At 44.4% G+C, this 14775-nt stretch overlaps 1 protein-coding gene across 4 annotated transcripts in view; it reads right to left on the bottom strand.

Annotated features, from left to right (window-relative positions):
• Positions 1–406: 406 nt before the first annotated feature.
• HTRA3 (HtrA serine peptidase 3) overlaps positions 407–14775 on the bottom strand; it is a 79589-nt gene continuing 65220 nt past the window's right edge. For all 4 annotated transcript variants that reach the window (XM_056555037.1, XM_056555036.1, XM_056555039.1 and 1 more), the window contains exons 4-9: positions 14571–14765; positions 10304–10336; positions 7416–7530; positions 5037–5085; positions 1676–1771; positions 407–1462 (exon numbers count right to left, since the gene is read on the bottom strand). In XM_056555037.1, the coding sequence (XP_056411012.1) occupies positions 1297–1462; positions 1676–1771; positions 5037–5085; positions 7416–7530; positions 10304–10336; positions 14571–14765 (654 nt within the window). In that variant the 3' untranslated portion in view covers positions 407–1296. The remainder of the gene's footprint in view (positions 1463–1675; positions 1772–5036; positions 5086–7415; positions 7531–10303; positions 10337–14570; positions 14766–14775) is intronic.

A 14775-nucleotide genomic window follows, 5' to 3' on the forward strand; every position in this document is an offset into this window, starting at 1 on the left:
GGCATGCTGGGTGTTGTAGTTTTGCAACATCTGGAGGTCCGCAGGTTGAAGACCACTGATGAAGGGATTGACAGGCGGTGATGATGAAGGGGGGGATGATGACGGGGGTCTGGATGATTACATGGGGGGATGATGTATTTCCCACCCTAGGCTTATAGTTGAGTCAATAACTTTTCCTGGGTTTTTGGGGTAAAATTAGGGGCCTCGGCTTATATTCGGGTTGGCTTATACTCGAGTATATACGGTATACAGTGACTCCACCTGCAGAATAGTGAGTGCAGTTTTGAAGTATAATACAGAATATAACTACTGAATCAGTACGGAATAAGTAATGTAATGTATGTACCCAATGATTCCACCAGCAGAATAGTGAGTGCAGTACAGATGAGTACAGATCTGTACAGATCTGGGGTATAATAAAGGATGTAACTCAGGATCAGTGAGGGATAAGTAATGTAATGTATGTACACAATAATTCCACCAGCAGAATAGTGAGTTTAGCTCTGGAGTATAATACAGAATGTAACTATGTAACTCAGGATCAGTACAGGATAAGTAATGTAATGTATTTACAAACTTAATTAAAAATTATACATAGAATACATCTATATATATATAAACTATACAATGGTGTTCATACATGTATATAGAGTACTTTTTACTTACACATATTTTGTGCGGATAGGCCATAATATTTTACCTTGTTGTCAATGTATTTTGTACTATGGCATTTACAGTATATAACAATATGTTCTACTCTATTCGCCTAAGGAATGTCACGTGCAGAAGACAATGTTGTGATGCTCCTTAGTTGTCTTGGTACCTCATATAGTAACAAATGCTCAGCATTTTTGGGGGGGCTGACCTGCAAATTCTTTTTTTCCTTTAGTATAGTACAGACATGGCTCATATAAATGATGTAGTCCACCAGAATGCAAGTTCTCATAGTCTCCGCTTTGAGTCAACCACCCAAAAATTGCATTGAAAACGGGCTCCTAAGGGGTGTTCTTCTCAAAGATGGCCAAACTAAAGTCTGTCACATAAAATACATTCTGGATAAGGGTGGACTTCTCAAAGAGGTGACCTTTTGGAAAGGTTTCACTGAATGTCACTTTCTTTGCGTAGGTTTCACTAGTCGCCTTTGTGAGGAATACCATGCAAAATATGGGTTTAATGGTTCCTTCATTAGGTGTTTCTAAAAATGCCATTCTGTGGACCTTGACTTTGTAGAGCTTCATGTCCTTTATTGTACATTGTATTGTAGATTAGTTTTATTGGCTTTTGTATTCTTCCCAATCACATTGAGACCTCTGGTTCTATGTTAAATAGAAGATCGTCGTTCCCTCTTCGAACTTCAAGTAGTAAAGGAGATTCTTTCATTACTGCTTCATGCAGGTCACCAGATGTCAACAGTGGTCGTCCATTAACCTTCACAATGATGTCGCCATCTTTGATTCCACCTCTGTAGATGTAGAATGATACAATAAATGACTCTTTTATAGACATCTTACTGTACTTTGCAGTGAGTCCTAGGTGAGCCCTACCATCATAGATAGACCAAGATGTGCAAAATCTATAAGAAATCCAGTCAATATCATTTTTTTATCTCTATTATCTTTTACAATAATATTATAGGTAATGGATGTGGAGGCGTATATTTAGCTTTAGTTCTTACCGTTGAGATGGGGAGTTGGCCATGACTTCATGAACATATATCCCGCTGCTCACATCGGGAAAATCTGGATTGTTCAACTTGAGTTCCTCAACAAGTCTACAACCAAATGACATGATGTCTTGTTATCAGTCTTCCATTAAAAGGGGAGATATACTGATATAAGAAAGTATACAGTGGGGTCCCCTGTTATTGCATATTTGTCAGAACAAATGGTTCTCCACATAACACAGGATATTGCTTACTTTTGCAAACTGATAAGTTTTCCATGGAAAGCCACGAGCAGCCATTAATTTCCCCTGCAAAAGTTGCTGCCTGGAAAATGTAGCATTAAAGGGGTATTCCAGGCCAAAACTTTTTTTTATATATCAACTGGCTTCGGAAAGTTAAACAGATTTGTAAATTACTTCTATTAAAAAATCTTAATCCTTCCAATAGTTATTAGCTTCTGAAGTTGAGTTGTTGTTTTCTGTCTAACTGCTTTCTGATGACTCACGTCCCGGGAGATGTGCAGTTCCTATGGGGATATTCTCCCATCATGCACAGCTCCCGGGACGTGACATCATCATTGAACAGTTAGACAGAAAACTTCAGAAGCTAATAACTATTGGAAGGATTAAGATTTTTTAATAGAAGTAATTTACAAATCTGTTTAACTTTCTGGAGCCAGTTGATATATATATATATATATATATATATATATATATATATATATATAAAAAAAAGGTTTTGCCTGGAATACCCCTTTAAAGGAGTACTCCGCCCCTAGACATGTTATTTCCAATCAAAAGCATAGAGGATAACATGTCTGATTGCGGGGGGCCCGGCCGCTAGGAACCCCCTGCGATCTCTGTGCCGGCTCTGCGGCGTTACAGTCACGGAAGCCGAGAAGTTCGTGACAAATCGAATTTACTGTAAATTCGCTCATCTCTAATTGTGACGACACGCAACCTCCATTCATGTCTAGAGGGGGCGTGACAGCTAGTACACAGCCATCACGCCTCCTCCCATACACAAGAATGGAGGGGGCGTGGCGACTGTGATCGCAAGTCATCCGGCATGGAGCGAAGTGCGCTCCGTGCACCGGATGACTGGGGTGCAGCAGCGGAGAACCTAGCAGCTGGCCCCCGCGATCAGACATGTTATCCCCTATCCTTTGGATAGGGGATAACATGTCTAGTGGCAGAGTACCACTTTAAATGGATGGCTATTCTTGGAATACAATGAGGGCCCGAGTCCACCAAAAGGCTGAGGTCAACTTTTTGTCCAAACAAATCCAAATGATCTCACACCTTCCGGTAGTGTAATAATTTTCAATACAAGTGCTCCAAAATGCTCTCAGGGGCATGGATTCACATCCTGGGTACACAGGAACAAAGAAGATAAATTCCTCGACAAGTTTTGTAAAATAGGATTTTTTATGAATTCTTTACTTAAAATTCATTAAAATAGCCTAGACTATGACTAAAGAGCACCTAGTTGCTTGAAACGCATCGGTCTGATGTTGTGATGCCATGTACTCGTGGTGCTATTTTAATTCATTTTGAATAAAGAAAAATCATATTTTACGGAACTTGTTGAGGAATTTATCTTCTTTTTTCCGGTGTACATAACTTTTGTTTGCCTTTTTTTTTTTTTTTTTTATAGAGAAAAGAAAAAGAAAAAAAAAAATTTAGCATTCCCAATATGTTGTTTTTGTGGCATTTTTATTGCTATTTTTTTTTCAAAAAATGTGTACATAAGCGTTGATATTTATTTTTCTGTGTTTTATCCCTGTTTTCCCATTAAAAGTCATGTTATTCTTTTATCATGGGACTTGAAGAATTTCAGATTTCTTGAAAAAACTTCATATCCTCAACATGCTGTCATTTTAGAAAACTGCTGCCGAGCAACAATACGCCACAGATGAGTGAAAAAACACCAAAAGCAAATGCCATGTGGGTCTGGTGTTTCATATTTCCCTATTAACTCCTTTCTATCATCTAGCCGCAGCGGTTTTGGCCCAACAACGAATATGGCGGTTTTTAGTGTAATCCCAACTGAACAAGAGTTTTTACAACTATTAAACTCTTTATTAAAAATCCAAACTCTCTTTTCCTTTTTTAAACCAATTAATCTAAACTACAAAAAAATTTGGTATTGCCTTCTGTGAAAATGTTATTTATCTCAATTAGTAAACGCCATAAAAAAAGAAATAAAAAAAAGAAACACCCAATGGAGAATCCCCAAAACATGGAATAAAAAGTATTCCAAAAGTCATGTGTACCTCAAAATGGTACCAATAAAAAACAGTTCAACGCGCAGAAAAATTATAACCCCATAGATGGAAAATAAAGAAGTTATGGTAAATTATAGTAATTCAAAGCACTTTGAAAATTCACTGACAAAGCAAAAAACTATATAAATTTGGCATCATTGAAATCCTATTGAGCCACAGAAGAGAGTTAAAGGGTACCTCTCATCAAAAAAACTTTTGATATATAATAGATTAATGTATGCAGAATAACTTTACAATTGCATGTTATTAAAAAATATGCTTCTTTCTATTTAATTTTCCACTTTGAAGAAATGACCACTAGGGGTCTCCCTACCAGTCCTGGCAGCAAGCATTTCAGACTCATGCTGGAGTCCTAAACACTACGAGCTGCCAATCTGCTTTGTTCACAAAGGAGAACACTCAGAGCTGCCAGCCTGCTTTGTTCACAGCCTGTTTGGCTGTGAACAAAGCAGGCTGGCAGCTCTGAGTGTTTAGGACTCCAGCATGAGTCAGAAATGCTTGCTGACAGGACTGATCGGGAAAAATACAATAGAAAGAAGCATATTTTTCAATAACATGCTATTGGAAAGTTATTCAACATTCATTAATCTAAAATATATCAGAAGTTTATTTGATGAGAGGTACCCTTTAATTTGTCATTTTTACTGCACGGTGAACTTTGTTTTTTGTGTTTTTTTCCTCTTTCAAACCCAAAAATAATTTTTTTATTACGTTTCATTATTCACATTATATGGTAAAATGGAAGATTTTATAAAAAAAATATATCAGTTCTGCAAAATTTAAGCACTTATAGTGCTCTGTTGATGTTACAAAAAAAAAAAAAAAGTGGCAAAAAAATAAAAATTACCATTGAGGGAAAAATTTATTCAATCTGAAAATGAAGAAAATATAAAGATTTATGAAAAAACTTAAGAGTTTACACACTGCAAGTCAATGTCAGTTCATGTGCGATGCCAAGTCCCAGCCCGGGAGTTTACACACCGGTCAGGAACGAGTCCTGTAAGAATTTCTGGCTCCACAGCTACAACTTTTCCATAGCAGATAATAAAAAGGTTTTTGGCCGGCGCACGGCTCTGTGTTACTTACGAAGGAGTTATAGTAAGCATCTTTATCCCGATGAAACGCTTCTTCCCATCTGAAGACATAAACAAAAGTCAAGGCATTTATTTTAGTTCAGTATCCTGCACATATTTTATTCTGCACATTTATGTAGAAACCTGCGGCATAAAATCTGCAGCTACAAATGTAAATACATCCTTAGGGTCAGTTCACATGACCTTATTTTTAGCTGCAGAAGATTTTACTGTCCATTGGCTTTAATAGGTAGCAAAATCAGCGGCAAAAAATAAGAATGTGTAAACTGACCCTGAGAGCGTATTTAAAAAAAATAAGTGAAAATATTTGTGCGCCTGCTGTAAAGGTCAGACTACTCGCCTCCAGCCCAGATTATATGGATAGGAGGAGGTCAGGGGTGGCTATAGGTCACCTGAATGATTTATTATGGAAATGTTTGACTCTTACTTTCTTGTGTATGTGTTATGTAAACTACATATGTTTGTGCATTATACGCTGTTTATTTTATAGGATTCCTTGTGTTCATTTACAGCAAAGATGATATAAACAATAATTTAGGCCTATAAACCACAGTCTTTTGGCGTCAGCTGAATAACTTTTAGGTTTGTGTTTACTAGAAGCTTAAAGGAAAACGGTCACGCGTTCACCCGCATTATAAACCGATACACCAGGTTATAGTGCGGGTGAACAGGAGACCGATGCGGGGTCTGGGACTGCTATACCTGCCTGCAGTCCGGAGCCCTGATCCCCCAAAGGTCCCCCTCTTTTAGTGCTGACTTGCGGTTTGAGGCGGGACCGCCGGCTCTACTGAGCGCTCACGTAACTGGTGCTTATGAATATTTAAATCTAGCCAGCAGGCCCGCCTCAAAGTGCAAGTCAGCGCTGAAAGAGGGGGACCTTTGGGGGATCAGGGCTCCGGACTGCAGGTAGGTATAGCAGTCCCAGACCCCGCATCGGTCTCCTGTTCACCCGCACTATAACCTGGTGTATCGGGTTATAATGCGGGTGAACGGGTGACCGTTTTCCGTTAAAGTAATGTCCGCTCTTGAGCACCATTTTGTTTTTTTACCCTATACAGGCAGTGGCAAAGCTAAACGTTCAAAAGCAATGGTGCAAAAAGTTCAGTCTCTGCTCCCTCCCTGCCTTGACATCTTCTCTTTGCGGCCCTGGACTGCCTGCAACTCCCCCCTGCATCACTGGCAATGTTCCCTTCCCATTTTTGTGGCTACTGGGAGGATAAGTTAAAGGGGTACTTGGGTGGAAACATTTTTTTTACAAATCAACTGGTGCCAGAAAGTTTAGTAAATTACTTCTATTATGATCCTTCCAGTACTTATCAGCTGCTGAATACTACAGGGGAAGTTGTATTTCTTTCTTGAGTTCTTTCCAGTCTGATCACAGTGCTCTCTGCTGACACCTCTGTCCGTATCAGGAACTTTCCGGAGCAGGATAGGTTTGCTATGGGGATTTGCTTGTACTATGGACAGTTTTTGATACGGACAGAGGTGTCAGCAGAGAGCATTGTGGTCAGACTGGAAAGAACTCTAGAAAGAAATACAACTTCCTCTGTAGTATTCAGCAGCTGATAGTACTGGAAGGATTAAGATTTTTTAATAGAAGTAAACTACAAATATGTTTAACTTTCTGGCACCAGTTGATTTAAAAAATAAAAAAATAAAAAAATAAAATGATTTCCACTGTAGTACCCCTTTAAGGACCCAATGTATAGCCAGAGATACAAGGCCATATAACAACCAGGCAAATAGTAATAAATGATGCCCAGGTTTACCAAAAGGAAGGTTAATAGCTACTGGCAAAAAGAGGATGTGGAGTCTTATCACATTAATCGCATAAGGCTGCTGGTGCTAGAGCTCACCCAAGTGAATTGCTTAGACTCATAAGTGGTTTGGGGCCAGTTCACATTATGTGCAGTTATGATGCGTTTTCTTTTTCAAAGGGTGTTTTCTTTTTTCAAAGAAATATCACAACTGAGTTGTTTTATGAAGATCTAAAGTCTTCAGGCTGTGTTCACATGTTTCACTTGTATTCCATTTTTAGGCTTTTTGACGATATATTGGCAATTTTTTTGTGATTTTCTAAAATCGTTAGAAAAATTATGCATTTTTACCTTGATTTGCAGAAATGTCAAAAATAAAGACAGTAAAAATGAAATTTGTGAATACAACCTGAGAAGGGGTGCTTAGATACTATATACCCTGATCTCATAGAGATAGCAGCAGGAGCAGTATACAGATAGAGCTGACAGTAGGCATCCAATAGGTGATGATGTCGTCACCCCTGGCTTAGTGAGTGGATTATTATAGTGTGTATGAGCCCTTATTCCTAAATCAGTATCTGCATTTCCTCATTTATGTATTTTTATTTTGTTACCTTTAAACTTTTTGTCATGTGATTCGGTCATGAACTTGGTGATGCGATCGGATGGAATCGCAAAGGAAATCCCAGCTGCCACTTTCAGAGTATTAATTCCAATGACTTCTCCGTCCTTGATGAAGTAATAAAAGGCAAATAGGGTTAGAAGGCTTAGGCTAGGGCCACACAGTGTTTTTCAGGAGTATTTCATTTGTAGGAATGACATGTCACTTATTTATGCGGCTGTAAAAAAAAATGTGTCCATATTTTTCCATATTGTGCGCACAAACAACCACTTTCACATAGACTTACATAGAGCAGATTAATGTTATTAATGCAGATGTCTTTTCACAAATGAAATGCGCATGATAAAAAACACTGTGTGAATATAGCCTTACACTGGTTTTAATTGACTTTTTTACTTCCCAAATGTGCGAATAAGGATTGGATCTCGCTTCTGTATGATAACATTAAATATCATCAAATGCAACTGTATATACTCGAGTATAAGCCGACCCCAATATAAGCCGAGGCCCCTAATTTGTTAACCCTTCATCAGTGGTTTTCAACCTGCGGACCTCAAGATGTTGCAAAACTACAACTCCCAGCATGCCCGGACAGCCATCGGCTGTCCGGGCATGCTGGGAGTTGTAGTTTTTAAACCTCTGGAGGTCCGCAGGTTGAAGACCACTGTGGCCTTCGTCATCATCCAGACCCCCCCTTTAGTATTCTACTCACCTCCCCTCGGTGGGAAGTTAGGGTGAGCTGGTCCGGGCCATCTATGCTGCAGGGACCGTCCGGTGGGGAGGGTTAGTCGTTCCGGGCTGCCCATTTTCACTGGGGGGGCCCTCTTCTCCGCGCTCCGGGCCTGTCCTGGACTAGTGATGTTGCCTTGATGACGACGCACAGGGACGTTCATACACAACATCCCTGTGCGTCGTCATCAAAGCAATGTCACTAGTCTGGGGCAAGCCCGGAGCACGGAGAAGAGGGGCCCCCGTGGTGAATATGGACAGTCCGGAACGACTAACCCTCCCCACCGGACGGTCCCTGCAGCAAAGATGGCCCGGACCAGCTCACTCTTCCTTCCCACCGAGGGGAGGTGAGTAGAAAACTAAAGGGGGGGGGTCTGGATGATGATGAAGGCCCGGCAGTGGTCTTCAACCTGCGGACCTCCAGATGTTTCAAAACTACAACTCCCAGCATGCCCAGACAGCCGATGGCTGTCCGGGCATGCTGGGAGTTGTAGTTTTGCAACACCTGGAGGTCCGCAGGTTGAAGACCACTGAGAAGGGATTGACAGGCGGAGAGTTCACTCAAGTATAAGCCGAGGGGGGCGTTTTTAGCACGAAAAATCGTGCTGAAAAACTCGGCTTATATTCGAGTATATACGGTAGTTGACATTTTCAAGTCCAGGGCTACATTGCAAAACATTATTAGAAAAAAATTATCCGAAGGTTTCCCAAGACTACCCTGAGATTGGAATTAGGCCAGAAATCTGTATAAGGGACTTTTAAAAAGTTTCCCTACGTTTATATTTTTATTGAAAACTGTAAAGGCGGAGCAGTAATTGGTTGTGTCATGTGACTAGTTCTGTCTGGCAAGGTGACTGTGTAGTAAAATCATTTGTCATTAGTTTTTGATGTCATTTGCTTTATTGAATAAATAGCGTAAAAAAAAACAAATATTCTGTCTCGCAGCTCAGTGTTATCATAGGGTCACTGGGCTTGTAAAGAACCAGCAAGAATGTATAATAAAATAAAGTTAAGATGGCCACATACTAGACAGCTGTAGCTATTCCTCCTGAACCCCCTCCGAATACACATGCACCTTCAGTTTGGATGAACATGCAAGCCACATGTCCAATGTTTTTTTTCCTTTTTTCCAACATCGAGGAGAGTTGAGACACCCCTATACACATTAGATGGACGACAAGTCCTGTTGAAATCTGCACATTCATCCAATGTGTTAGCACCTTGCAAACAGGAGCGTGGTTTTCAATGGGATTCTGCTGCACCATCCACACTGCTGAATTTCCTCAGCATGTCAATTCTTTTAGCAAGAACCACTTAGAAATGCATTGCCAACTCCATGTTCTGCCGGCGCCCTCTGTCTGCGGAAAGTCCACCCGGAAAATTTCCAGCAGAAACTCCACAGACAGAGAGGTACTAGGACCGCTTGAAAAAGCACCGTCTCCATTGACGCCATTGCATTACCATGTGGATTCTGCAGAAACAAGTGACATGCCAATTCTTTCTGCGAAGGCCAAAATTGGAACCACTATGGAAATTCTGTTGTGTACTCAGTGCAGCAAAATCCCATTGAAAACAATAGAACTCTGCTGCAAAGGGCAAAATTTTTCTGTCGAAACCTGTTCAGAAACGCGGTGTGTAAACGAGGCCTTAGGAGGTTGAAAAGGTCTCTCTGCTGCACACAAGGACAATTTGAAGGGGTACTCCCCTGCACAGCATCGGGAACAAACTGTTCCAAACACTGGAGCCGGCGGCGGGAGCTCTTGACATCATAGCCTCACCCCCTCAATGCAAGTCTATGGGAGGGGACGTGATAGCCATCACGCCCCCTCCTATAGACTTGCATTGAGGGGGGGGGGGCAATGACGTCACAAGCTCCTGGCGTCGGCTCCAGCGTTCGGTACAGTTTGTTCCAAACGCTGAGCAGCGGAGTACCCCTTTAAGTTAATATATGGGGAACCCTAATTTAGGACCTAAGAACCTTCATTAAGCAGAGGGCTTGGGCCCACTTACCTACATCCCCCCGATCATTACAAAACTTAATATTTGCACACATTGCATGAATCAGTTCTAGTTCCATTTACTGTTATTCAGCTGTTTTTATTGTTCCCTTATTTATGATCATTTTAATTATATAAAGATATCAATACTTACCAAGTTAACTAAAGGACCCCCAGAGTTTCCATACTGAAAAAATAAAATAACAAAATCACTTCAAAGACAAAACAATAGCGCAATAACAGTAAGAAAACTTCACTCACAAACATATTACTTTGTATATTCATACACCCTATACTACAGATATGACCCTTTTATTACTGAACAGTCCCATAAATGTTGTGCAAATCTGAATAAAAAGAGTAATCTCCGGAGTTTTGGGGAGGGCAGGGTCCCAGGGCATAGCATGGGATCTGTTCATCAGCTTTTAGGAGGTCGGTGTGCCTGTGGTATAGCTTTAGGGGTTGCAGAGGTAGCACTGGCAGTTGCACTTGGACTCTTGTGCCTGAAGGCGCCCAAAGGCTTCTGTTCCAGTGGCCCGCCTCACATAGAGGCAGGCTATCCAACTGCTATGGGGCCTAGGGGACAGGGAGACATGGGTCTGCAGTCATGTTGTCACGATGCCGGCTGGCAGGTAGTGGATCCTCTGTGTCAGAGAGGGATTGGCGAGGACCGCGCTAGTGGACCGGTTCTAAGTCACTACTGGTTTTCACCAGAGCCCGCCGCAAAGCGGGATGGTCTTGCTGCGGCGGTAGTGACCAGGTCGTATCCACTAGCAACGGCTCACCTCTCTGACTGCTGATGATAGGCGAGGTACAAGGGAGTAGACAGAAGCAAGGTCGGACGTAGCAGAAGGTCGGGGGCAGGCGGCAAGGTTCGTAGTCAGGGTGGATAGCAGAAGTTCTGGTACACAGGCTTTAGACACACAAAACGCTTTCACTAGGCACAAGGGCAACAAGATCCGGCAAGGGAGTGCATGGGAGGAGGTTAGATATAGTCAGGGACCAGGTAGAAGCCAATTAAGCTGATTGGGCCAGGCACCAATCATTGGTGCACTGGCCCTTTAAGTCTCAGGGAGCTGGCGCGCGCGCGCCCTAGAGAGCGGAGCCGCGCGCGCCAGCACATGACAGCAGGGGACGGGAACGGGTAAGTGACCTGGGATGCGACTCGCGAGCGGGCGCGTCCCGCTGTGCGAATCGCATCCCCAACGGCCATGACAGTGCAGCACTCCCGGTCAGCGGGACTGACCGGGGAGCTGCAGGGAGAAAGACGCCGTGAGCGCTCCGGGGAGGAGCGGGGACCCGGAGCGCTAGGCGTAACAGTACCCCCCCCCTTAGGTCTCCCCTTTTTTTTGTCCGGTGACTGCCTCCCCTGGGATGAGGACACCGGGAAGGAATGGATGGTTTCCTCAATGGCAGGCAGTACAGCAGGAGTAGGAATGGGGAGGGAGGGCAGAGGGTGAAGCTTGGCACGGGGCAGGGAGACACAAGGACGGGAGCCATGAGGGGACACAGAGGCTTGCCTGAAGGGACTGGGAGGGGGGGAGAGGCATTTTCTGTGGCAGGCAGAGTCCCTAACGACCTTAGGGGGACCGGATACAGGAGGAACCACAGGGTCACGGCAGGGAGTATTGGGAACCGGTTTAAGGCAGTCCTTGGAACAAGAGGGACCCCAACTCTTGATCTCCCCAGTGGACCAGTCCAGGGTTGGGGAATGGTGTAGAAGCCAGGGTAGTCCAAGGAGAATTTCGGAAGTGCAATTGGGAAGGACCAAAAATTCAATTTTCTCGTGATGAGGTCCGATGCACATTAGGAGGGGCTCCGTGCGGTAACGCACGGTGCAATCCAACCTGGCTCCGTTGACCGCGGAAATGTGGAGTGGCTTGACAAGACGGGTCATCGGAATGCGGAATTTATTCACCAAGGACTCCCGAATAAAATTCCCAGAAGCACCAGAGTCCAGGCAGGCCACGGCTGAGAGGGAAGAGCTGGCTGAAGTAGAAATCCGTACAGGCACCGTGAGACGTGGAGAAGCCGACTTAGCATCCAGAGACGCCACACCCACGAGAGCTGGGTGCGAGCGTGCGTTTCCCAGACGTGGAGGACGGATAGGGCAATCCACCAAAAAATGTTCGGTACTGGCACAGTACAGACAAAGATTCTCTTCCTTACGGCGATTCCTCTCTTCCAGGGTCAGGCGAGACCGATCCACTTGCATGGCTTCCTCGGCGGGAGGCCTAGGCGCAGATTGCAGTGGAGACTGTGGGAGAGGTGTCCAGAGATCTAAGTCTTTTTCCTGGCGGAGCTCTTGATGTCTCTCAGAAAAACGCATGTCAATGCGCGTGGCTAGATGAATGAGTTCATGCAGGTTAGCAGGAGTTTCTCGTGCGGCCAGAACATCTTTAATGTTGCTGGATAGGCCTTTTTTAAAGGTCGCGCAGAGGGCCTCATTATTCCAGGATAGTTCAGAAGCAAGAGTACGGAATTGTATGGCGTACTCGCCAACGGAAGAATTACCCTGGACCAGGTTCAGCAGGGCAGTCTCAGCAGAAGAGGCTCGGGCAGGTTCCTCAAAGACACTTCGAATTTCCGAGAAGAAGGAGTGTACAGAGGCAGTGACGGGGTCATTGCGGTCCCAGAGCGATGTGGCCCATGACAGGGCTTTTCCAGACAGAAGGCTGACTACGAAAGCCACCTTAGACCTTTCAGTAGGAAACTGGTCCGACATCATCTCCAAGTGCAGGGAACATTGCGAAAGAAAGCCACGGCAAAACTTAGAGTCCCCATTAAATTTGTCCGGCAAGGACAGGCGGAGGCTAGGAGTGGCCACTCGCTGCGGAAGGGGTGCAGGAGCTGGCGGAGGAGATGATTGCTGCTGAAGTTGCGACTGAAGTTGCTGCACAATGGTGAATACTTCCGACAGCTGGTGGGTTAGATGGGCGATCTGTCGGGATTGCTGGGCGACCACCGTGGTGATATCAGAGATATAAGGCAGAGGGACGTCAGCGGGATCCATGGCCGGATCTACTGTCACGATGCCGGCTGGCAGGTAGTGGATCCTCTGTGTCAGAGAGGGATTGGCGAGGACCGCGCTAGTGGACCGGTTCTAAGTCACTACTGGTTTTCACCAGAGCCCGCCGCAAAGCGGGATGGTCTTGCTGCGGCGGTAGTGACCAGGTCGTATCCACTAGCAACGGCTCACCTCTCTGACTGCTGATGATAGGCGAGGTACAAGGGAGTAGACAGAAGCAAGGTCGGACGTAGCAGAAGGTCGGGGGCAGGCGGCAAGGTTCGTAGTCAGGGTGGATAGCAGAAGTTCTGGTACACAGGCTTTAGACACACAAAACGCTTTCACTAGGCACAAGGGCAACAAGATCCGGCAAGGGAGTGCATGGGAGGAGGTTAGATATAGTCAGGGACCAGGTAGAAGCCAATTAAGCTGATTGGGCCAGGCACCAATCATTGGTGCACTGGCCCTTTAAGTCTCAGGGAGCTGGCGCGCGCGCGCCCTAGAGAGCGGAGCCGCGCGCGCCAGCACATGACAGCAGGGGACGGGAACGGGTAAGTGACCTGGGATGCGACTCGCGAGCGGGCGCGTCCCGCTGTGCGAATCGCATCCCCAACGGCCATGACAGTGCAGCGCTCCCGGTCAGCGGGACTGACCGGGGAGCTGCAGGGAGAAAGACGCCGTGAGCGCTCCGGGGAGGAGCGGGGACCCGGAGCGCTAGGCGTAACACATGTGGTCTGCCTCTATGGACCCCCTCCTGGATCTGATTATGTGTGCATTGATTGTAAGCCCCCCGACCCCTCTCAAATTGCTAGCCAGAGCAACTGCTGCCTCAGTACTCGTCTGGCCAATGAACAATGATGTTCAGCTGTTTCATTGGTCAGCTGAGACAAGACTCCACCCTCTGTTTGGGATAAACATTTTGAAAGGTGGAGGGGTTTGGGTGGCAGTCCATTCTGATTTTTGTTAAGGGGCCCCCTGATCTTATGTGTGCCCCTGCTTTCTGCCACATAAGATAAAAAGACATATAGTAGGTGGGGGCCTAATATGCATTTAGCATTGAGGCTCAGAAGCTTAAAATTACGACTCTGGTGCAATGTTGGTCCATGCAGTTGGACCCTCACCAATTCTTTTTTGACATAGGCAATACATCAAAAGAACAACTCAACTCAGCAGCTGATAATTATTGGAAGGATTAAGATTTTTTAATAGAAGTAATTTACAAATCTGTTTAACTTTCTGGAGCAAGTTGATATAAAAAAAAAAAGTTTTTTCCTGGAATACCCCTTTAAGCTGTTTAGTGGTTCTGACCACATATTGGAATACTGACCCATATGTAGGACTTCTGCAAGTAAAAATCATACAGAAACCATACCTCAAAAAGTTAATAAATTAGGAAATTAAGACATAAACTCACGTTAATGATGGCGTCTGTCTGCACATAGTCCATATCTGAGTCTCTCAAGCCAAGTTCTTTCCCATCTCTCTGAGCGGTGCTGACAATTCCCGTTGTCACCGTGTTCTGTAATGCAAATGGACTTCCGATAGCCACCACAAATTCTCCAGGTCTAAGGTCTGCCGAATGTCCCAGTAGCAGGACTGGTAACTTTTTCTAATGTAAA

Source organism: Hyla sarda, chromosome 1 (genome assembly GCF_029499605.1).
Source record: "Hyla sarda isolate aHylSar1 chromosome 1, aHylSar1.hap1, whole genome shotgun sequence".
Classification (NCBI taxonomy): Eukaryota; Metazoa; Chordata; class Amphibia; order Anura; family Hylidae; genus Hyla; species Hyla sarda.